The following is a 24,003-nucleotide window of genomic DNA, read 5'->3' as shown; positions in this document are numbered from 1 at the left end:
CTGAATGAGAGGACATTATAGTGACGCAACGTGGATGTTATTTGCCAACCCTACATCAAAATTAGCTAGTAACCTTTTCAATATGAGTCATGCGAAGGAAATCTTCTGGTTCATAAGAGGTTATAATATATTTTGAAGTGAAAAGTACAGAGTTGTGGAGTAGACTTTATATTTATTGTGGACACAAACCATGCACAATGACATTGAAAGCTAAAGTGCTCTGAGATTCACTTTACTGTTGTTTTCTTACAGCAGCATTTTCACAGAGCCTATCTGTCTACACTAAATAAGTTAAAACTATTATATCGATTTCATTTTCAAGTTCACCTGTGGAGAGATCGTTTGTCTAGATAATGTCAACTCTCTCTCCCTCTTTCTCTCTCACCTGCATATATTTTATATAAAGATTTTCTTTATTTACAGCAGTGACCTTAAATAATGCCCACAATTTATTCACATTAGGCCCTTAAATACCAACATCCAACTGTATAACATAAATAGTTCAAATTTATACAGCCACATATACAACATAACTTACTAGAATAGGAAAGATAAAAACAATCAACATTTTAGTATAAATACTGTTACTCTCTGAAATTTGTGCTGCTGCCTTTAAACAGAATTATACCATTGTTATGTGTGAATGGAAAGAAATGTCGTGTCATCCTGAGGAAATACATTTTTCATAACATTGTCAAGTTAAAAATTAAATATTGCACTTTTTTTGCTAACTCCAAAAACCAAACGTTTCCTCCTTTTACATAGTACCACATTGCCATTTCACCTTTGATTAAAAATGTGAAATAATCTATTTATCTGATATAAGAAGATCTTTTTGATGTCTTGGCCACTAAATTATGCAAGATTATATGCCGCTTTATGGAGCCTCGCACTTGACATGAGAAAAATCTATATTGTGGCCGCAAATAAGAATTTAATCAATGATTTATTTATACATAAGCATGTTTTAAAAATTTGTTTCCTTGTTTATGGTAAATTGTGTCCATGTTTTAGATTTTTTGTAAACAGGTTCCCCTTCACAGTCATTGATTGCAAACATCACCAAAGATGTATGGTCCATAACAACAGCCACATCTTTTATTATTAAGGAGTGGTTGTTTATTAAATTGCAGATAGGAGTTTTTTAAGAGAAATTAGTGAAACGTGGGCACAATTTCCCTTTAATAAGGCAATGACTTATCAAAACATGCACAAGTAGTGATTAATGGTTGGAATTAATTCTTAATTCATTGCTCCCATATAATTCTTTCTCTTTGCGTGGCATGTGCCGGGCATCAATAAGTATAATTACTGTATTTTTTTACCCCATAACTCACGTTTAATGACATTGTATCCAAACTGAAAATTAATTTTTGAAGCAGTTATTTGAATTGATAGCTTTGTTTTGTAATGTTTAATCTAAAATGTGTGTTGAAATTTTCAGTTACTCACATTGTGCCTTTGTATTCAATGGCACTAAACTCCATTTAAGAATTGCGAAAAAAAGCAAAACGATATGACCACAAACAAATAAATAACCATTAAATTAAGATCCAAACCAAAAGTGTAAAAACAAAAACGACTGGAATAAAAGAGAGAGCGGTACTGGAAGTGACCGTGTTATCCACGAAAGCACTTGAAACAAATGTTTTTAAGCTTACATGAAGACACAGATCAACAAGAGGACGTGATGAGTCATCTGCACACAGGAGCAACTCTCTGTTCTACAGAGGAGAAGTGAATATGGCTACACTAGAGATGGTTAGTGAGAGACTCTGGGGGTGCTTGACTAACATCTACTGGGTTTCCATTGATCTCAGGCTGGTTACGGGTTTGCAGTGAGCCTGATATTTGGTGGCTGCTGTTTTCAGTTAAGGGTGGCATCTTGATGCGAGGGGCTTCCACGGCATTCCCCCTTATCGTTATGTGATCCCATCCACCCTGAGAAGACAACACAGGATTTCTCATTTTCAACCCATTCTATTCGATTTTATTGTCTATTTCTTTAAACGGCAAATATAACAGTTTGAACTATATCAGCATTTCTTACCCCAATGCCATAGTCCCACGAGTGACCTTTGGGTTCTGTAGGCAGCACCCCCAGCCGGCGACATACAGTTCCACAGCTGAGACTGTGGCTACCCTGCACTTTATCTGCAATGACCCACACCTTAGAGAGAAAACACATATGTTGCATTTAAAAGGGAAAAAACCTAGTCAAGTTAAAACAAACTTGTGTTGTGGACACACCATGACTCAATTCAAGTTTTGAGGAAGTCCTGATGCTGTTTAAATTTATTTATGCTAAATCTATACTGTACAAATAAAGTAAAACAAATATTGTAAAACTGACTTGGCACATACAGCTACTGAAAAAGTTAAGAGATTATTCCACATTTTCATTTCAAATCAGCATTTCTAGATGTATTGTGACAATTAAAGTCCAGTGTTTGTTGAATTTCAATAAAATCAAACCGTAGCACTGATATATAGTCATCAGACAGTAATGTAAAAGCCTGACAACATGACAAGATACATGAAAACTGTGATAAAAAGGTGAGCACATAAAAACATTTTGTTTTTTCTTAATACATGTACAAATATTACCATGGTATTGGTTAAAAGTGAAAATAAACTCTTTGCGGTATTTACAGCCCCCCTAATCCAGAAAATGCACTTCCTGTGTGTAAGGATTGTGTGTACAGAACCAGCCGCCTCAGAAAAACTGCCTCTGAAATGGTCTCTTCATTTTCTCAGCGGCTGTATGTTTGTTGCTTAGGTGCAGCACTTTCTTTTGTATATGCTGCTCCAAATGTGTCATACATGCTTAACTGTGTAGCTCTGCACGTGTTTGTTGTTCACATTGTTACTTCAAAACTGTCTAATTCTGAATTTTTGTGAATCAATTCAGAATCATTTGGTCCCCTTGAACAAGAAATGGTGATCATCTTTACTTCAGTTAACCGATGTTCTGCCCAAGCAGTCTAAATGATGTCATCAGAGGGCGGAAGTGCATTTTCGGATTTTCATTAAAGATTGTGAGGGCACATAAACAAAAAAAAGGCACAGGAACAATGTTTACAATAACGCTGCAAAGTTCCTTAAAAAAAAACAGAATACATTTTTTTAATCTGATCATGAACTAAAATGCATCAGTAATCCATTTTCTCCACATCCTTATAACAATTTATGAGGAAATATTCCAGACCTGGTCTAGAGGTCCCACTGATACTTTTCGCACATTATTAGAGATGTGCTCCCAAGATGAGCCCTGAGGGTAACTGGGGGTCACACCCTGTCTGTACCACAGGTTACCTGCACGAAAAGGGCCACAGAACAGACAAAACAGCAATGCTTAAATTAAACAACTGCACTTCAGTTATGCTGTATGCATATATTTATATTTAACAGCTCCTATGGAGACCATCTTCAGTAGATCAGAAGATGTGTATTGGTTTACCATTTTCATCCACAGTGTAAACTGACGTCCTGCCCACTGAAACCTGTTTGAGCTTCTGTCCGGCCGGAGAGGGGATGTGGTACCAGCAATCTCCTATAAGCACAGATAAAACTTGCCTTTGAAATGTCACTGCAGCCGATGTCGCAACATTAGCATGATAGGCAGAACTTGAATAAACATGTTACGTGACAAGAGCATGTGAATGACGGTGTGTTTATTTTGATGGAGGGTGTATGAATTAACAGTACATTACAACTAGGAAAGAGTCGAAAGAGAAATTTACTAGTCATGATGGAATGTTTTTCTCTCACCTGCGGGGTCCTGGACCGATACAGAGCCCCTATAGAATGCCGAGCCATCTTTAGCAATGGCCCACACCTGATGGACAGCACCTATAGAAATGGACTTGAAAGGCTGGTCAGTTCCTACGTGTAACCATGACGACCCCTGAAGGGAAAAAAACACATCGCTTTAGTGAGAGTAATTGCTAAATTGTATTCACAAGTTATGACCTTATGTACATCTAAAACATTATGTAGATCAATTATCTTTGATCTAAAAAATAATGAACTTGGCCCTTACTGCAGGGGTCAGTGAGGTGACACCCAGACGACACAGAACATCCCCTTTGTTACTGATGGCCCAGAGTGGCACCTGTTCTACTGTGTTCTTTGGCCCGCACGGCAGGATTGTTACGTCACTTAGAGGTATAGGCGGAACCTCCTGCCAGGGGCCGGTTGTTGTGTGTTTACACTTTCTAAGAGTAAAGAACAAGGTATAATCATAAGTGCATGGATGAACAGAGCTCGGGAGAGCAGAATATACATTGTGAAACATACCTGGCCCAACGCCTGCGCCGGACAAAGTCCTTTAATGTTTTGTTTCCATGGTATGACCTAGAACAGTTATTCAATTTAAAGAAGACATAAGAGGGGATTAGTTCTCTCTCAACCATGCGGGTAAAAGTAATATTAATATTAAATGGCTTCATGACTCCAGTGAGTCGACTAAACGGTCGCAGCATTTCAGCACAAAAACTTGCATCTCATTCACAAACGACCCACAGTCTAACTTAATCAGATGAGAAATATGCTGAAAAAGTGATGTGATGCAAGTATCAAGGTTTCAGTTTGTGACCAAGTAAGTTCCAGATATGAGAAATGAGTTAACTGCAATTTCTAGTATTAGTAGTAAGAAAATATTTTAGAACTAAGCATTTGAAAAAATAAAAAAAAACATTTGAAAAAAGTTTATATTAAAGTAATTATTATTTAAAAAACAATTTGCTTACATAAATTATCAGCGATTTATGAAGAAAATTCTAAACATCCCTAGGTACATAATCTTCAAAAGATCTGGGAAAGTGATGGCTGATGAACGATAGCGTTTCCGTTTTTCTCCTCACACACAACTCTTTGGCAGACATTTAACCACCGAATGCAAGTCACAGAAGGCTGAAGGAGACTAAAGGCCATTGCATCGAATTTGCGTCAGAAATTTTCACACAAGTGAGTGCATTTTTTGGTCAATAGCTATAGACCTATGTGAAAACTGTAGTTATAATGTTTAAGGATAAATGCCACAAAAATTTGCAAAGTTAATGTATTCATCTGGCATTAAATCTGCTCTATCTGCACATTGCGATTTTAAAATACTCGTATTTACTCACATACTCATGAATGAAACTTAACTGTTAGGAAACACCGTTTAGGAAAGCGATGGACTACTGCAGAGTGCATTCAACGGCTTTATGAATCAGCAGATAAGTATACGTTTATAATACATATTAGGAGGTGAACTTCTGATCATTTAAGATCACTCATAAAAACCCACATGTTAACATCACAAAAAGGATTTTTGTTTTTAATGAAGTGAAATAATCTAACATGATCTCTGCATGTAGATAAACTTAACACTTTTACCGGAAATTACTGACCAGCATGAAGGAGCACGTGCAAGGAGTCAATTTATTTATCAAAAAAGTGGCGACTGTGTGTCATTCGTCACTTCATAAAAACAATTTGTCTAAATGGTTTATGGATATTTTAATGCAAAAATCTTTTATGTTGTGCCTTTAAAATTCTTTAATTTTCCCAGGTTTTAAATGATAGTGTCATTCTTTTAAAGCAAACTGTCTCATATCTACTGCACTCAAAGCCAGCCTGCGATGTACGGACACAAATTAATTGAGCATCTTTGTACCATAAACTGATTTGCACCATTTTTTTATAATTGAAGCACTGAGACAATGCAAACAGCTAAAAACAAAGCTTGCAGTGGGTACAACTGTACGACTTACGCAGGAAAGTCCGCTGCATACTGCCAGCCCTCTCTGTCTGTTCCTAGTGCCACAGCATAGTCAATAGTCCAATCTGACACCTGCACGGCATAACGCATACATGTACAAAACCTTTCACACTCTTTCTATTCAAATGAATCCAACAATTTAGCACACAACCACGACGTAATGCATTTATCTATAGATGGAATATGGGTTACAATACATACCCATGTCCAGTTTGGGGAGGGTGGTTTAGAATTAGTTTTGGTGCACTCCTTCAGACCTGAGGCATCACTCCACATGTACCGATCAGTAGGGAGACCCCTGGTGGAGAAATAGTGGACTGAGAACACTGAGTATGTCTAAGCGTTAATTGTATAATAAAGCTCAGTGTTTACCTGTTAGTGTAGCCAGTGACGGGGTTCCAGCGCTGGTTCTCATATATATAAACACTCTTCACATCCGTCTGTGTGTAGATGTTATCTGTGCTGCTTGCCAACCCTACATGTGTGGAATGAACTTATATTAACTTAGAGTTTATTTATTAAATCATGAAATAATGGTGATGGATTTACCCTGAAAGAATCCTCCTCCGTAGCCTCCAGTATGAACCCAGGCGGTGTGGTCGTAACCGATCCCCCACACCACACCAAGACTGTTAGACTCAATAATACGCAAATGGCCTCCGACTTGACGCCAAAACCTGTTCACAACGAATCATAAACACCCTTAGAACAGTGGTATTTTAAAATTATTTTGGAAATCAATTATATTTGTAGATATAAATATATAAACTACATGTTTATATATATTGCTGAAAATGTAGGGCAGTTAACAATTAATCGCAGATAATCATATCCAGAATAAAAGTTTGTTAACATAATTTATAACTGTGTACTGTGCTTGTTCATTTTGTATTTATTATCAACACATAAACATACGTGTATGCATCTTTAAAAAATATTTGCATGTATTTGCCAATAATTTAAATTATACAGTATATAAATATTTATTCATTTTTATATTGTTCTTAAATATATACATGCATGTGAATGTGTTTATAAATACGAAATAAGTATGCACAGTACACCGACATATGTTATGTAAACACAAACTTTAGTATGGATGTGATTAATGTTGATCATTAACAACCCTACTAAATGGTAATCCTTACATCTGATCACATGGTGTTGGATAGAGCGATGCTTCAAGTTCTTTCGTAGGCTCGCTCACAAAGATGTCACCTTTACAGGTGATCGACCAGATGGCCTGTTTTGAGGGAGGGCCTTGTATACCTCTGGAGTCACAGCAGGACACGCTGAGTAGAGCCAGCTGATGGGATTAAAAAAACAGGTTCAATACAAATTGCAGTGATGGAGATAAACATCCCTTTATGTTATTTGCTTACCCAGTCGTACATCTCCAACTCTGCTGTAGCAGCCAGACGGATGGGCCACCTCTGTTTGGTTCTCTCTGCTGTGTAGATGGCAAACGTGTGCTTGGATTCATTGAGTACTGGCACCAGTATTGTCACTTCATTGATGAATGTGTGTAGATACTGGAAAAGAAATAAATAAATGCAATGGATTTCCTAAAGTTTTCAAGCATTTAAACAGTAGACGGCAACGAAATAGTTTACCTTCTTCTCATCGTTGCAGGTGTAGTAGATAAACAGAATGCCATCCTTGCTGCCGTCCACTCCTGAGAACTGCTCCAGCGCAAATTGAACATCCACCCACTTATGAGGTTTCCAGTCTCGCCACCACTGCATGCTGCCCTTCTTCACCCACACGGACTGTGAGGGGGATGAGAATCAGGGACGTTATTCACTTGTTTTTTCTTTTCATTTTGAAAGACAGAGAAGGTTTCTAGGGGCATCTGAAGGTTCTACCAGCTTAAAGGATGCTGCCTATAATATCACAACGGACCATCATTCTAACTTTTGATCACTTACTGTCGCGATATCAATGACAGTCTGGATACAATCATATAAAAATAAATGACAAAAAGCAATCGTTTAGCTTTGAGGAAAAAAATCACATGAGGTGAACCTTTCTGTTTTTAAGCACTACCTGTTCAATGGCCTGCTCATAATGTGTGAAATTCTCCATTTCTCTCTTGGAGCGTTCGCTGAGCTGCTCGAAAATCTGTTTGCGCCAGGCCGCTGTTTGTGCGGGTGTGATAGAAAGAGACATGGCCTGCATAGAGCAGTTCAGTGCTGCGGAGACAGTTATCAGAATGAAAGTAAAATAAACATAAGAATAATTCATTAAAAAAAATCTACAATAATTGATTCACCCTCACGTCAAAACCTGCATATGACTGTTTTCTCTGTGGAACACAAAAGATGATATTTTGAGTGGTTTTGTGTCCATACAATGGAAGTCAAAGTGGATCATTGTTACCAATGTTCCTCAAACTTTCTGCCAACGTCCGTCCGACGTTCTACAAACATTCTTAAAAAAATCTTCATTTGTGTTCTGCAGAAGAAAGTTATCCAAGTTAGGAAAGACATAAAGGTGAAGAAATAATGATTTTTTGTTTTGGGGTGAAATTTAAGGCAATAAAAAAGCTGCCACTATCATTACATTCTGGACTACATTTGCAATCATTAAATTATATTCACATCACTGTTTTATGAAATACAAATTTTGCATTTTAGATTATTTTGAAAAGTTATTTCCTTAAAATCGATTACATCGATTTTAATAATAAAATAGGTTATTTCTGTTCTGTGAAAAAAATATCACACTGGGACAAAATTAAATACTACAATTGTATAATAATATTTTCAATAAAATATTTACAAATGCCTTCAAATATTTCTTATTAATAGTTTTGGTTTACTTACCATGATATTACAGTTATCTAATATTATAAAATGTGTGACTGACCTGTGGATGTAGATGAGTTAAACCAGTTAAGCTGCATGTGACTGTCGACCGCACATCCTCCTCCACTGACCCAGGCCCATTTTTGATGCTCATCAGACCCGTAAAGCTCCTCCTGGGCCAAATTATAGGTAGCTACAGAAGACAGACTGCTGATATCGGCTGTGTCACCCGCAGTTCCTGAAGTCTGAATCTGAGCCTCTTCCAGGTCCACATTGCTCCACTGAGGGTCCAGCCCACCTGATTGGCTAGGAGAGAGAACCTGTGCTGGAGAACCCCTGTCCTCCGCTTCCTTTTCCGCAGATTCCTCCTCGGGGATAGACGGACCAGCTGCTGGTGCGGACGCGTCACGCCGACCGATCTGACCCTCGCGGTCGGACACCAGCTCTGAGATGAAGCTGTCACTAGTGACTTTAGGGATACGTGGTTTAGGGTTGTCTTCGGTCTCAGATGCGGGAAGAACTTCACCCACTGCTCTCTCAGTAACAGGGTCAATGTCACTTACCACAGAAGCTTGAGACTCCACACGCACCTCACCACCAAAGAAACAGCCAGCGCTGTAAAAAAAGAAAGATGCCCTCTAGTGATGAGTCTCTAAGTCTTTGTTGGCGCTGTAGTTATGACTGTGGGTAAAGGCAAAAGCCAACCTCTGAAGACTGTTTGCGCTGGCACTGGAATGGGAACGATCGCTGTCTCTAGACACAGACACAACCCTCCAGGTCTTCCCACTCAGCTCACTTGCTGTCACGCCCTGACGGAAATACACCGCTCGGTCCTCAAAACCTATCGCCCATACCTGAGCAAAAAAGCACAACCAAACACACTGAATTCTAAGTGCCTTTAAATGAAAATAAATTAAATGTGATGTTTTCTGTATATAACACATCCTACATTTGTATAGAATATGTGATTTCTATCTTTGAAAAATGTGAAAAATAAATGTATAGAATTTATACTTATTTTTATACAATTTTATACAAAATTTGATCTTAATTATTATAGATTGTATTCCTTTATTTTATACTATTATATATTACAGGGCTTGACATTAAGCATTGTCATATGGTTGTCCTTCGGAGAAGTAAATTTGTCATTCACACAAATTTGTACAAACATTACTTGTCCGTGTCAATACAATTGTTTTGGATCCTGATTAGTCAAGTTTGCTTATAAGCGGTTTACCTAGTGTCCGCAGCAAACACCAACATTTGTTCTATAGCAATCTTGAAGAGCATTAACAAAGGCAAGCAGTAATTATTATTAGTGTCAGGGCTGTACGTTAACTTTTTTGCAAACAGCACTGGTGCTACAGAGGCCAAACAGTTGTAGCACAAGTATAAAACATCTGTTGTTATCATTAAAAAAATATGCAAGTGCAATTCATCACATGAATAGTCAGGTGACTGACAAATGACATTAATTTTATAAAGATGGATAAATTGGTGACATATTATTTTCAGCATTTATAAGTTCTGTTTATTTCCTTTTTTTATATACTGTACAATAGAGGTTCATTTGTCCACATAAATAACTGTCGTATACTTTAGTGATACTTACTAGTAAAATTCTTAGATATTATAGTGTTATTGAACCTTACTATAGTATGCTACAGTGTTTACTACAGTTTATCAATTTACTACAAGGGTATTACAATTTCCTTTAGCTGCTACAGTATTTTGTCATCTGTACTCAAACAGTAAAATGCACGTAAAATAAACTCTCAGATCCACTCTGGAGATGATGTTCATGTGTTCAAATGCTCATATAGTACAGACACAGGCAACATCTCGACCATCACTCTTGTATTATGATAGTCTGTGCACCTCATTCACCCAGACACGCAGAACAGCTAGATGACATATTCCGCATCCGCATCTAGTTATATGGACTCAATGTGCTGCACCATTGATTATTGTCACACACAAACAAGCATAACCACGACAAACGCAATTAGGGATGCACCGATACCATTTTTAAAGACCCAAGTACGAGTACCGATATTACGAGTACAGAATCCAAGAACCTAGAACGTATATGTTTTAGCGGTTTTTAATCTGGGTGGAATCTTTGACAAAAAACGTTAATTATCTCAGCTGTTTAATCAAAATGATGCAGTTTTGAAGAAACCAACCCACATCTAAGGAGTGAAAAAAAGAGAACAAATGAAGATAGAAGAACACGGTTTCTTTTGTTTAAAAGCAGAGACTCTGTTCTTTCATTGGACATATTGTTTGTCCATATAATCCTTACAGAAAATGTACTGTGAGCCATTCACGCTGGCGTAGGCTGGCAACTTTTTTTTAAAAAGGCTGGTGGCGAAAGAGTTAAATTAAGTTAAATTTTTCAATTATAAGAATTTTACAAGCACATTTACTTCAGTTTGCTAAAGTAAACAATATATTCTGCTGTCGAATTCTAAAAAATTAAACGGGGGTGGTGTGGTAAACTGTGAGTGTATTATAACTTGTTCAAGTCAACCGGACTTTTATTTTGATGGTGTCAGGGTTCTGTCCTTCCTGTTTCAGGCTTTCATGCCTTGTGGACGGGACCGTGACAGTACAATGTCTTGTATGTATGTTTTGTTTTTTGTGGAGACACGCGGCTGTATGTTTTGATAATTCGCCGCGTGTCCTCCTGTCCGTGTAGCTCCGCCCCTTGATTCTCTGTTAGTCTCCCATTAGTGTTTTATCTCCGTCACCTGTCTCCCTTTAATGTTTAGCCTTGTTACGCCTCCTGTCTCATTATCCCTCGTTAGTTTTGCCTTCTTAAACCCTGTGTTTCCCGAGTCCGGGGTCGGTTCGTTGTATGCTGTTCGTAAGTTTTATGCTTGTATGTTTTAGGTTTGTTCTGGTTCATGCTGTGGTTTACCTGTGCGCACTGGATTATTTTTCCCCGCCTTTTCGTGTGGGAATGTTCGTGTAGTCTTCGTGTGGCATTGTCCCCTGTATGTTCTGGATTATTTTTTCCCAGCCTTTTCGTGTGGGATTGTTCGTGTATTCTTCGTGTGATATTGTTTGTTTGCTCCTGTTATTTTTACCCCCTCGTGGGTTTTGTTTTCACTATTTTTGTATATTAAATATTTTTTACTCACTGTACTGCATCTGGGTCCTGTTTCCCTATCACACCCATTATTCGTGACGATGGATCGCCGCAAATGGTGTTTGTATATGTATTCGTGTCCTCTCGCGCTGGTTATGAAAGCTTCGCAAGCACAATGCGTTCAGGTTCAGTACACGCAACCGCACCACTCTTTCACACACAGTCACGCGAAACAAGCAGAATACATATTTAAACAGTATCTGAATGTTTCGTTAGCTGTTACATTTTCTTTTAGCGGTTCAGCGCTAATTTCTTGTTAGGAGATAATACATTTGCCGTGGCATTTCCGTGGCATTTTGTGTTGTACAGCAAATTCAGTTTTTTTTTACCTGGATTCCTTGATTCCGTCCACATTTTCCACATTGCCGAAATCATAGGGCTCTATATCACGTGAGGTACCGGTCATTGGTATCGGTTTTTCATTACGAGTACAAGAACGAGTACATGAGCTTGGTATCGGGCCGATACCCGATACTGGTATCAGTGCAACCCTAAACGCAATTCACACTAACATGCGGCTCTGTCTAATACACCTATTCTTATTATTCGTAGCACAGACCGATTTTTTTCGTAGCATTGTTATTACTATTTTTTTCATGTTACTTGTCCGGTTGGGCAAGTAAAAGTCTCTCTCACTTGCCCATAGAAAACATTCACTTGGTCCTAGACAAGCGTTAATGTCGAGCCCTGTATTATATTATATTATATTATGTTATATTGCCTTTTGATGGTCAAGAATATGTTATGAAATAAAAACAAAATGATGAAAAAAGAAGAGTACTAATCTTTTACCTGGTCATTGAGGCCTACATTGATCATCACCATCTCTCCAACCATACCTATCCAGCCCGAGCCACAAGGATTATGAGAATTCACACCCCGTCTAAACCAGACCTATTGAACATTAGAAGATAAGGCAAAGGTAAGCATAGAAACACAAATGGTCAAGTTTGACAGCTGCCACTGCTTATATATTATAAGACTTGCCTTATGATCTTTAGTAACAGCCCACACTACATTTACACCAACAGCTACATGCACAGCACCCACTCCAGGATTCGGTGATTCCACTGTGACCCATGATGTACCTGTGAATAAATGGATATTATCACATATGGATAAAGCAACTGGACATACATGTAGAGAGATAACTTGACAAGAGTTAGCATGTCATGTACTATAGCTCTCACCCTTAAGACAGTCTCTGCCAATGCCCTCTCTGACCAGCAGGTGACCCTCCCACAGGACGGCCCACACCAGGTCACCCGGCCCACAGCTTACCTGCACCACCTCCCCAGGCACAGCAACCTCCTCCCAAAAAGAACCTTCAGGATTATGATGGTGGATGCCACTCCTGAACCACACCTGCTCAAAACAAGACCAACATCTTTAGGTCCAAAGACAAACCGTCTAATGACCAAATACTGTTAGGCTCAAAGATCAAACTTCAATCTGTGGATTATACAATACTGTATGTTGGCACCCATCAGTTTTAATTCACATTTGGTAAAATCTTATTTATCATGGTAAGGTTGAAATTTGCGTGGAATGTCTCAGAATGAGCAATGACCTTTCCCTGGAGAGACACCGCCCACAGTGCCAAACACCCTCTGGGTTCCTCAGTGATCTCCCAGCCACCACAGCTGATGTCATTGAACGGGTCGGGCAGTGCTTTGGTCTGCTCCGAGGGGATCTGCTATCACATACAAACGTTCACCAGCATGTACAAAAAACACTGACAACACAGTTTCCTGACAAAGACACATTTGTGCATGTACCCACCTTTACCCAGGCATCCTGTGACTTGTACCTTCTGTATCGTATCCATCGACAGCGGCGTACGCAAGAATTCCACTTTTTATCTTTCGTGTACATAGCTGGAAAGTCAATGGCGTACGTCCATCCCTGAAGAGAGCAAAGGTGATGACCCATGGCGTAAGGTGAGCATATGTGAATTCTGTGAAGTCAATACTGACCCCTTTCTCTGTGGGCTCTCCACCAAAGTTTTCATCCTGGTGCCAGTCTCCCTCCCACTCCCAGTTCTCAGAGGGCAACTGAAACCCACTCAGCGGCTGGTGATTCAAACCTGTGGCATCACTCCACTGCCAGCGATCGCTGGGCAACAGCCGGTCCGAGAAGCCATCGACGGGGTTCCACCTCTGTCCGGGAGCAGATAATATTAGTTAGCTTAGCCCAAAATTAAAACAGGGTAACACTGATGGTTCTCAAACCTGGTTCTCATATGTCTCCTCTTGGTAGCGAATGGGCACATCGCTGGCATGGACATTCAGGTAGATGTTGTGATCACAGGCGATGCCCCAGCAACACTGCTGCACGGCGGAGACACGTTTGAACTCCAAGTGGGCATCGCGACAATGTTCCCACTGCTGGCCCGCTGTTGAAAGGCTGTAAACCCTCCCATAAACATCAACAGCCCTCAGGATGGAGCTAGGCATGATGCACCCTGCCGCAGGACATAAGAGATGGAGATAAAAAAAAGGAGATAAAAGGAGGAGATAAAAAAAAACAAGGTTCAGATAAACAAACAACACAGCAGCAGTTTTAGGGTGCTTTCACATATAGTTTGTTTTAAAAGAACCAAACCCAGTACTAAAAGTGAACCAGAAAGGGAACTAGCCAAAAATGACCTCAGTCCTTTTGCTGTTTACAATAACGTGGACTCAAAAGAGAACTCAGTTCCTTTTTTGGTCCTCTTAAGCACAAAAGTAATCTCAGATCCTTTTTTGTTCCCACTATTACTTCATAAAAACTCAGATTTCAGTTTTCTTTGCAGTGGAGTAGGGGTATTCAAAACTTTACAATAAGTAAGAAATAATTAACGACAGGCCGCTTCGCGTCGTGGCCGCATTACCACCTATAGTGTGCATTAACTTTCGAATAATTGGACGGACCGGAATCAATTATTTCACTTATACTACGGTTACCACACCACAGGACATTGTTCAAATGTTTAATTTCAATGTTTGTCGTGTTATATTGTCTTTTAAACGCTGTTGATGGTAGGACTACTTTCTTGCGGATCTCACTGCAAGCGTTATAAGCAGCATGAAGAGGAAAACGAACCAGTAGGCAGGGATGGGCAGTATTTCAAATACATGTATTTAAAATACGTATTTGAAATACAAAATAGTATTTTGTATTTTGTATTTTAAAGCCTTTGGAAAAATCTAATGTAATTTGTATTTAAATACATTTAAGATGAGTATTTTTGTATTTTCAAAATACTCAAAATACTTTGAGCCAGTCAACCTTTTTATCAGGGTGTTTTCGTGCATCAACCAACATAATTCAGGCCAGACACGCCCTTCCCCAGCCCTAACATTCATGCACGTGAGCTTCAGCTGTAGCTACAACCCAACAATCTGTATTGATTGTGTGCATCTGTGATGACACTGATTAATGATACACCACACAAAATCTTTAGCTTTTAGTAGAAAAAAAACAACCTTTGGTTGAATAATGCCAAATTCTAATTTTATTTATTTTTTATTTTAGACAAACTTTCTATTTTTGTTACTGAGTTTGAAGTTATGATGGTGATAAAACATCCATCCATCCATTTTCTACGGCTTTTCCGAACTACCTCGGGTCACGGGGCATCAAGGCAGGATACACCCTGGATGGAGTGCCAACCCATTGCAGGGCACACACACTCACTCATTCGCTCACGCACTCACACCCTACGGACAATTTTTCCAGAGATGCCAATCAACCTACCATGCATATCTTTGGACCAGGGGAGGAAACCGGAGTCCCGGAGGAAACCCCCGAGGCACAGGGAGAACATGCAAACTCCACACACACAAGTCGGAAGCGGGAATCGAACCCCCAACCCTGGAGGTGTGAGGCGAACGTGCTAACCGTTAAGCCACCGTGGGTGATAAAACATAATAAAATAAAACATTTTATAAAGTGTCTTTTTTTGTAGTTATGTATTTCCTACCAGGCAGGGGAAGGGAAGCGGTAAATAAAATGAAAACGAAAGTTTCTTAGCAGTTAAACACATCATGCTTTTTGGCATTTAGAATAGGCCCAGATAGATTTTAGCCTAATAGGGGTACCTGCACTGAATCACCAATTTCACATGTATTTTGTGTATTTTCAAAATACAAAATACTGTATTTGTATTTAAATACATTTTTCCACACAGTATTTTGTATTTGTATTTAAATACACTTTTCCACACAGTATTTTGTATTTGTATTTTAAATACATTTACATGTATTTATGCCCATCCCTGCCAGTAGGCTATCAGTGTTTATTAATGTATTTAGTTTTTCTATTTAGTTATTTTATTTATTCGATTTCAACATACGTATTTCTTGTTTTTGAAATGCTTACATAACAGAGCTTCTATAAGATTAAAACCCATCACACTCTCTAAGATCTCAAAACTCCAGGCGTTTACTAAGAATAGAATATAGGCGTTTACCTAGAATAACTACATCCACCAAAGGGCGCAGAGAGTTTTCTCATCCGTGCACCTAAACTCTCGAATAGCCTTCCCGATACTATTCGAGGGTCAGACAGACTCTCCAAATTTAAATCTAAATTTAAGACATATCTTTTCAGTCAAGCATTCACTTAATGCATACTATCCTAAATAAACCACCGGGACACTGCATTTATTTATATATTATTTACTAGACTTATCTTGCTTGTTCTGTAAACACCATGCACTGTGCTGTCTTTTACCTTTTTTGTGTTATTCTATTTTTCATATTTTCTCCTGTAAAGCTGCTTTGGAACAATGTACAATGTGAAAATCACTATATAAATTGAATTGAATTCAATCTGGGGTAGATTTTCCTCTTGTGGCCACGCCAGGGAATGTTGGCCACAATTCCATAGACCTTAAACTTCTTAATAATATTTGCAACTGTTGTCACAGGAACATTGAGCTGGAGATGGTCTTGTAGCCTTTACCATGTTTGTCTATTATTTTCTTTCAGAGCTCCTCAGACAACTATCGTTTACTTTCTCTGGTCCATGTTCAGCAGTGTTGGGAAAGTTACTTTTAAAAAGTAGTGTTTGCTCGTTACATCTTTAAAAAGTAATCCCTTACTTTACTTAGTTACCCTCTATGGAAAGTAACTTTTTACGTTACTCGTTACTTTTATGGTGCTCGACTTGGGCAGAACCCCATCTCATTTCCTAATTGTGTATAGGCCTACATAAAGTTCTACTATGGAGGACATAACAGGTGTTTTCTTTTGTATGCCTGTATGTTATGGCTACTCCATATATCAGTAGTGGTAGATACATACTGCAAACTCTCGAAAGATTACTTTAATTCCCTCTCCATTTTCTGATAACATTCATCCAGATAGACCATGAAAGTTTTACGATCTGGCCATGGTGGGCGAATGTCTCCTGTTATCTGTATCTGTCTGAAAGTGGGAGATTCGACCGTATTGATGGGCAACGACGACGAACGAAGCAACAAGTCTGTCCGACTCTTGTTTAGATACCTGGTGAAAATGAAGTTTTAGCTGCTTAACCGGCTTGGACTCGACAGATCATCATTTCCCCAGGGATCTTGAGCTGCAAGCCTCGTGTTAGCATGTTTTGCTTTCAAATGCTTGGTGAGGTTGGCTGCTGAGTTTACGGCACCTCACACTCAAATTTTCCCCCTTATTTTCAATCATTTTGAAATTATTATCAATCGTTACCTCCATCCCTCAAAAGTTACCGTTGGTGCTCTGCCACGCTTGCCATGATGACTGACTGCTCGCTGCATGCTATTGCTAGTACCAGCCTCAGTGTGGACGGAGAGCCCGTGACTATTGCGCAAGCGCGCAGCTGAGGCAGTGCCGCTGTCAAATCTGTCCCTGGGAAAAGTAACGTTGTGCCCAACTGAAAAAGGAACTACGTTTCGTGACCATATTTTCAGTGGTAACGCATTACACTACTTTTTATCTGGAAAAGTTGTTACGTTACTTTAATACGTTACACACAACACTGATGATCAGTGAGGTGCACACAATGATAACAAACAGGACAGTGATTACTTTTCTCTGTTTATATAGGCTGGATGGCTGACTTCCAGATTGGATACATGTGTGATATTAATTAGAGAAACTAATTAGTTTGAAATATAACTACAATCCAAAAATGTATTATCTTTTCTAAGGGGTACCAACAAATGTCTCCAGGCCATTTTAGAACATCTTTGTAGAATAAGCAATAATTCAGGTCTTTCCACAGCTTCTTTGCTTTATTCTGTGACATACCAAAGGCATGCAAGTATACATGATACAATAGCTTTTAATTTCATCACTCTTCAGGAGGAATGAAGTATTATTTCAATGAGCTGTAAGGGTTCCAACAAATTTGAGCACGTGTTGTATATATTGATTGTTAATTTCTGAAAAACTGTACAACTTGTTAGTTTTCTTACATAAGCTAATTTTACAATATTATAATATTAAAACAATGGGTGAGTAAATGTCGACATTAATCAAGATAATGTTGATACTGTGATGATCCGAGTAGGTCATATTAATAAATGTAAATAATAAATTTTAAAAATGTAGTGGGAGATCTTTCCAAAATAGTACTCGTAACTCAGACCGACAAAAATATATATTCTAACATCACCATTATTGATAAGAACAGAAAATATAATAAACAGAACTAGACTTGGTGCGTGATTAAGATTGGTAAACAATGATCTAGAACTAAATCAAATGATCAGTTAACCCACAAACGAAGGTGTCAGAGATCCCTTGGTCAATGGAGAACAACTTGGTTCACATATACATGCAGAACTGCTCCGATAGCATTTGGAGGGTTCAAATGAACTACGTGTGAAAACACCCTTAGTGTTTAAAGAAACACAAGCCTCATAAAGTCAACTGACTTTAAAGGGATACTCCACCCAAAAATGAAAGTTCTGTTAGCAATTACTCCACCCAAGTTGTTCCAAACCTTTATACATCTCTTTGTTCTGTTGAACACAAAGAAAAGTATTTGGAAAGATGTTAGCAACTAACATTCTGAAACATGATTGACTAACATAAAAAATTAAAATGGTAGTCAAAGACTTATAAAAATGTCCTTAATTCTTCAAACTATCTCATTTTGTGCTCAACCGAAAAAAAAAGATACTAATAATTTTTTCCACTATGGAAAACTAAATTTAGTGCGAAATTTTTTCAAAACATCTTTATGTTAAACAGAAATACATTTATACCAATTTTCTTTTGGGTGGAATATCCCTTTTAAAAAAATGTGTCAGGTAACTCTATGCTCTGCCTCGGTTTCACTCTAAAACAATGAACTGTATGCCTTGACAGCAGTTGTTTACTCAGCTGACTAGACGTCAACTAACAATACACTCAGCTCTAGATACGACATAATAAATGATACTTGATGAACGACACAACAGCATCACAATATTTTAAACAAAATTAACATGTTTCGCTGGAATTTAAACAAATTAAAAGATTTATTTATCTGTTAATAAATCTTTATTATTATATATATATATATATATATATATATAAATCACTTTCAATAACATTTTTGTATACAACTTGCTCTAGAATGGATAACATTCAGTATAACTGAACTTGCTGTGTAAATTAAAAGGAAAGTTCACACTGAAATATAAATTCTGTCATTATTTACTCTCTTGTCATTTAAAAAAGGTGTATGACTTGCTTTCTTCCGACGAACACAAAAGAAGATATTTTAAAGAATTGTTAACTGGGCCCCATTGACTTGCATTGTTTTTGTGCCCATACAATAGAAGTGAATGGGGGCCAGTGCTGTTGAGTTACCAAATTTCTTAAAAATAATTTTTTTTGAAAGGCTTAAAATGACAAGTGTTTGAGTAAATGACATCAGATTTTTTTAAATATCACCTTAATAGGTCAGTCACCGTAAAACAAAACTGAATTTTAACTTCATACTATTAAAATAAATATTAAGAAGGGAATTAAGAAAGCTAAACCCTTTTGAAAGGGATACAATTCTGTAATCATTTTTTCACCCTCATGTCATTTAAACCTCTATATGACATTTAGTCAGGACCTGGCCAAAGGCTTAGTAATACTAAAACCAAGTGAAAGCACAAACAACATCAAAACAATCCAATAAATAGTGAGCTGTTGAAGTAAGATCAACAGCTTTAGGTTATTTTTTTCAGTAACGACTTACATAAAATGAAAACATCAAAATATCCACATTTTAAGGCAAAAGCTGTGATCTTTGAGGTCACATGTTGGCAGCTCAACCAATAGTATTCACAAACATCAAATAGTTAAAAAGGCCATAGTTCTACAATAGATATCAGATTTTTTTATGCATTGTGATATACTGCATATCATACCACACCTTATATTGTTCCACGCCTATTTGACTTAGTCATGTATTTATTACAGATCCCGAAGCTGCACTAAAACGTTGAAATTAACTTTGAAGATTAAACCTTGACGTTATTTTATTGCCTCCTAGTCCTAATCTTTTCTATACAGGAAATTCAAAACTGGTACCCCAGCAATACCATCTATCAGATGACAAATAACACACTTCTTAATGACTTCCTCAGTCAGGGAGCAAAAAAATTGCCATACTTCTGAATACAACCACTGTAGACCCCCTTACAAACATTTAAGGAACAGTCTACCCAAAAACAAAAATTCTGTCATCGTTAACTCACCTTCCGGATGTTCAAAATCTGTATAAATGCCTTTGTTTGGATGACCACAGATAAAGATGCTTGAAATAATGGTTATAACCAAACATTTCTTGGACCCCATTGACCACCACGGTATGAACAATTTCTTTGTATTTTTTGTTCTGTCGACAAAGACAAGAAGAATATATTTTGAAGAATGTAGGACAAAAAACAGTTCTGGGTCACTTCTATCACCATTGTAATTTTCCTTCTATGGTAGTCAATGGGATCCAAGAACTGTTTGGTGACAAGCATTCGTCCGAATATCTTTCTCTGTGTTCAACCAAACAAATAAATGTAAACAGGTTTGGAACAACTTGAGAGTGAGTCAAAGAAACATCCCTAAAAGCTTTACAAAAAAAGCACTGTGGTTATAGAATAGTAAAATGGTAAATACCCATCTAAATGAATACTGTATTTATGTTTTACAGCATTTATTTGATACTATACAGTGCAGTAAAATACCATGTACAATACTAGAATACTAGAATTTCTACTAACCTAAAGACTATTATATAAACTGTATTACCTGGTATAAACAACGATGTGATATTATTTGTGTCTCAGTGAAGTCCACAATGTTACAAAAGGTTCCTATTAGCAACACATTTGATCAGGAACGCTAGGATGTAACATATAAATGTTCATATTGTTTGTTGATGACATTGAACGCTTGTTTGTTGATGCAGGTAACGCACGTAAACCAACACTGACGACACATAACGCATAAATTAGTAGATAAAACGGTAATACGACATTGCATGCAAATAAACAGAGATAGTCAGATACAAGCGGCTACATGTTGAGATGAATGACTGCATTTCTTCCGCAGTGACAGGTGGAGGCAAAAGACACGACGACATTGAGGTAAATATCATCACTATTCATGCATTAGATATGTAAGCGTTACCTTATCTGCGTCAGGGTGTAAAGCACTGTGGGTATGTTGTCATTGTGCAGTCGTTTAGTTGCGTTAAGCCTGTCTGTGATTGCGTCTACTGCTGTTGACTCTCCAGAAAACCCAAACAGGAAGTGCTAACTGTCGCGTTGACGGGCAACTGGTTATTGTTTCGGTAGGGGGCGCCAATAACTCAATAACTGAAAGGCTCGTAACAGTTATATGTGACAGTGCTTCCGAAAGCATTTAACCCTTTTGCACTTAGTTATAGATTTGAGTGTGTTTCTGTTTTATTGCGTTGGGCATAAATTATCAAAATTGTACACATGAAAAATACTTTATAGTAAATTGTAGTATCCTGAATAATCACTACACTTTATTCATAGATGCCAAAGTATTCTCGAATAGGCTATTGGCAAAGGTGAACCGATAATCATACTAAATACCAAAGTATAGTTTTAATAGTTGAAGTATATATTTATAGAACTCCAGAATATACGAATACATAAGAATAAGTTTACAATAGCAAATACTCAATTGTAGCAGTTTTTTAATGCTTTTATCCAAGTGGTTTGCTTGCAGTTCAATATTTTCGTTATTTTAACAGATGTGTTTTCAGGTTAGTGAACCCACATGAACAACTACAGTGGCAAGAAAAAGTATGTGAACCTTTTGGAAATTCATGGTTTTCTGAATAAATTTGTCATAAAATGTGATCTCATCTTCAACTAAGTCAAGGATATTGACAAATAAAATGTGTCTAAAATAACAACTCAACTTTTTTTATCTTTCATGTCTTTTTGAGAACAACCAATAAAACCTCATAGTGCTTATGGAAAATGTATGTGAGCCCTTGAGTTAATGACCTCAAAAAAAATTTTGAGTCAGGTTTAAGCACACCTTGGGGTCTCGCTAAGATAAAACGTTTGGAGGTGTTGACTACAGCTTCTATGACTGATAAAAACCCCTCAAACTTTTGGAGTTTGCTCTGCACAAGAAGAACATGCTTATGTGAGCCATGCCTCGCCAAAAAGGGCTTTCAGAGGATCTACCATCAAGAATTGTTGATTTGCATAAAGCTGGCAAGGGTTACAAAGTTATTTCAAAGACTTTAGAAATTTACCAGTCTACAGTTAGGCAAACAATCTACAAATGGAGACACTTTGGGACTGTTGCTACTCTACCAAGAAGTCGGGCCCCAGTCAACATGACACCGAAAGCACAACGAAGACTCATCAATGAGGTAAAGAAACAATCTGGAATGACAGCCAAACATTTGAAGGCATCATTGGAACTTGCTAACATCTCTGTTCATAAGTCTACAATACGTAAAACACAGAACAAGCAGGGTATCCACGGCATGCCACCACGAAGGAAGCCACTGCTTAATAAAAGAACATTGATGCACTGGAGCAAGTCCACAACAGAATGGCTTCAGAAAAACAAAATCCGCCTTTTGGAGTGGCCAAGTCAGAGTCCAGACCTCAACCCAATGGAGATGCTATGGATTGACTTGAAGAGGGCCATACGCACGAGACGTCCAAAGAATATAACCGAGCTAAAGCAGTTCTGCCAGGAAGAATGGGCTAAAATTCCTCCTCAACGATGTGCAGGTCTGATCCACAGCTACAGGAAGCGCCTGGTTGCGGTTATTGCTGCCCAGGGGGGTCAACCAGTTGGTTCACTTACTTTTTCCACTGCCATGTTAAATGACTGTGTTCAATGACATGAAAGATCAGAATTTTTTTGTTATTCTTTTTAGACAATTATGTTTTACAATACCCTAGACTTTGATGAAGATCAGATCACATTTTATGACAAATTTATTTAGAAAACCATGAAATTCCATAAGGTTCACATACTGTTTCTTGACACTGTACTGTATACTATAGTATATATATTACTATTCCTTAAGTATACTACAGTATTTGAATCCATAAACCATACAATAGTAAATAGTAAAATATATCACAGAATTTGGTAACGCTTTAGATTACACCCCGAATGTTTAAACAGAATTTACAGTGTAACTAATTGTAACAATAATGTATCTCTGTAAGTAAAGTGGAACAATATGCAATTTTTGGGGAATAAAGATGTATGAGTTAGGAAAACGTAAACAATATTTATACTGTATTTCAGAACTAAGGGGTATGCTAAACCAGTGGTTCTCAAACTGGGGTCCGTGACCCATGGGGGGACACAAGATGGATCCAGGGGGGCTACAGATTTTGGGGCATTTTATGAAATACACAATTTTAGGCAATCAAATAAAAGGAAATTAAGCCCACAAACCAAAATAATAGATTTTTCAGCATTGTATGACTTTATATGTTTTTGGTTTAATTAAAATGTTAAACTTAAGATTATACTTTTTTATTTGGGGGGACGCAATGGGATGGGGGGGATTCCTTACAAAGAAAAGTTATTTTAGCTACGCTGTAAATTCTGTTTTACTATTGCACATTGGTACATTGCAGGCTGTTTGCTAAAGTTTGCACATCATTTACAAGTTTATATCAATTTGCTGCTATAATTTTCTACAATTCACTACAATTCACTACAGCCTACTATTCTATATACTAAAGGGGTTTTCATATTGCGGAAATACGTGTTTTTCATGGTCTTTGGTGTGTTATAAATTGCCAATGCATGTCTTAGACACGCAAA

At 37.7% G+C, this 24,003-nt stretch overlaps 1 protein-coding gene across 1 annotated transcript; it reads right to left on the bottom strand.

Moving 5' to 3' along the window:
- tecpr1a (tectonin beta-propeller repeat containing 1a) lies at window positions 1-21,481 on the bottom strand. The gene is made up of 25 exons (XM_056771264.1): window positions 21,346-21,481; window positions 13,963-14,195; window positions 13,708-13,890; window positions 13,514-13,636; window positions 13,302-13,424; window positions 12,922-13,096; window positions 12,719-12,819; window positions 12,524-12,625; window positions 9,280-9,428; window positions 8,636-9,189; window positions 7,814-7,959; window positions 7,381-7,536; window positions 7,150-7,299; window positions 6,916-7,073; window positions 6,317-6,444; window positions 6,140-6,242; window positions 5,969-6,065; window positions 5,760-5,839; window positions 4,300-4,356; window positions 4,043-4,217; window positions 3,772-3,907; window positions 3,461-3,553; window positions 3,209-3,315; window positions 2,051-2,170; window positions 1-1,941 (listed from the first exon to the last, which is right to left on the bottom strand). The coding sequence occupies exons 2-25, from the start codon at window positions 14,185-14,187 to the stop codon at window positions 1,753-1,755; spliced, it is 3,630 nt and encodes a 1,209-aa protein (XP_056627242.1). The 5' UTR covers window positions 14,188-14,195; window positions 21,346-21,481; the 3' UTR covers window positions 1-1,752.
- Between the last annotated feature and the right edge of the window lie 2,522 nt (window positions 21,482-24,003).

This window comes from Triplophysa dalaica, chromosome 17 (genome assembly GCF_015846415.1).
Source record: "Triplophysa dalaica isolate WHDGS20190420 chromosome 17, ASM1584641v1, whole genome shotgun sequence".
Lineage (NCBI taxonomy): Eukaryota > Metazoa > Chordata > Actinopteri > Cypriniformes > Nemacheilidae > Triplophysa > Triplophysa dalaica.
Note: the sequence above shows the minus strand (reverse complement) of the source record. Positions and strands in the feature narration are given on the sequence as shown.

Coding starts and splice junctions, on each gene's coding strand:
- tecpr1a (XM_056771264.1), bottom strand. CDS start 14,187: ATGCCTAGCTCCATCCTGAGGGCTGTTGATGTTTATGGGAGGGTTTAC. Junction 7,960..8,635: donor TAACTCATCTACATCCACAG/GTCAGTCACACA, acceptor CTGTCTCCGCAG/CACTGAACTGCTCTATGCAG. Junction 4,357..5,759: donor TATGCAGCGGACTTTCCTGC/GTAAGTCGTACA, acceptor TAACTGTTCTAG/GTCATACCATGGAAACAAAA.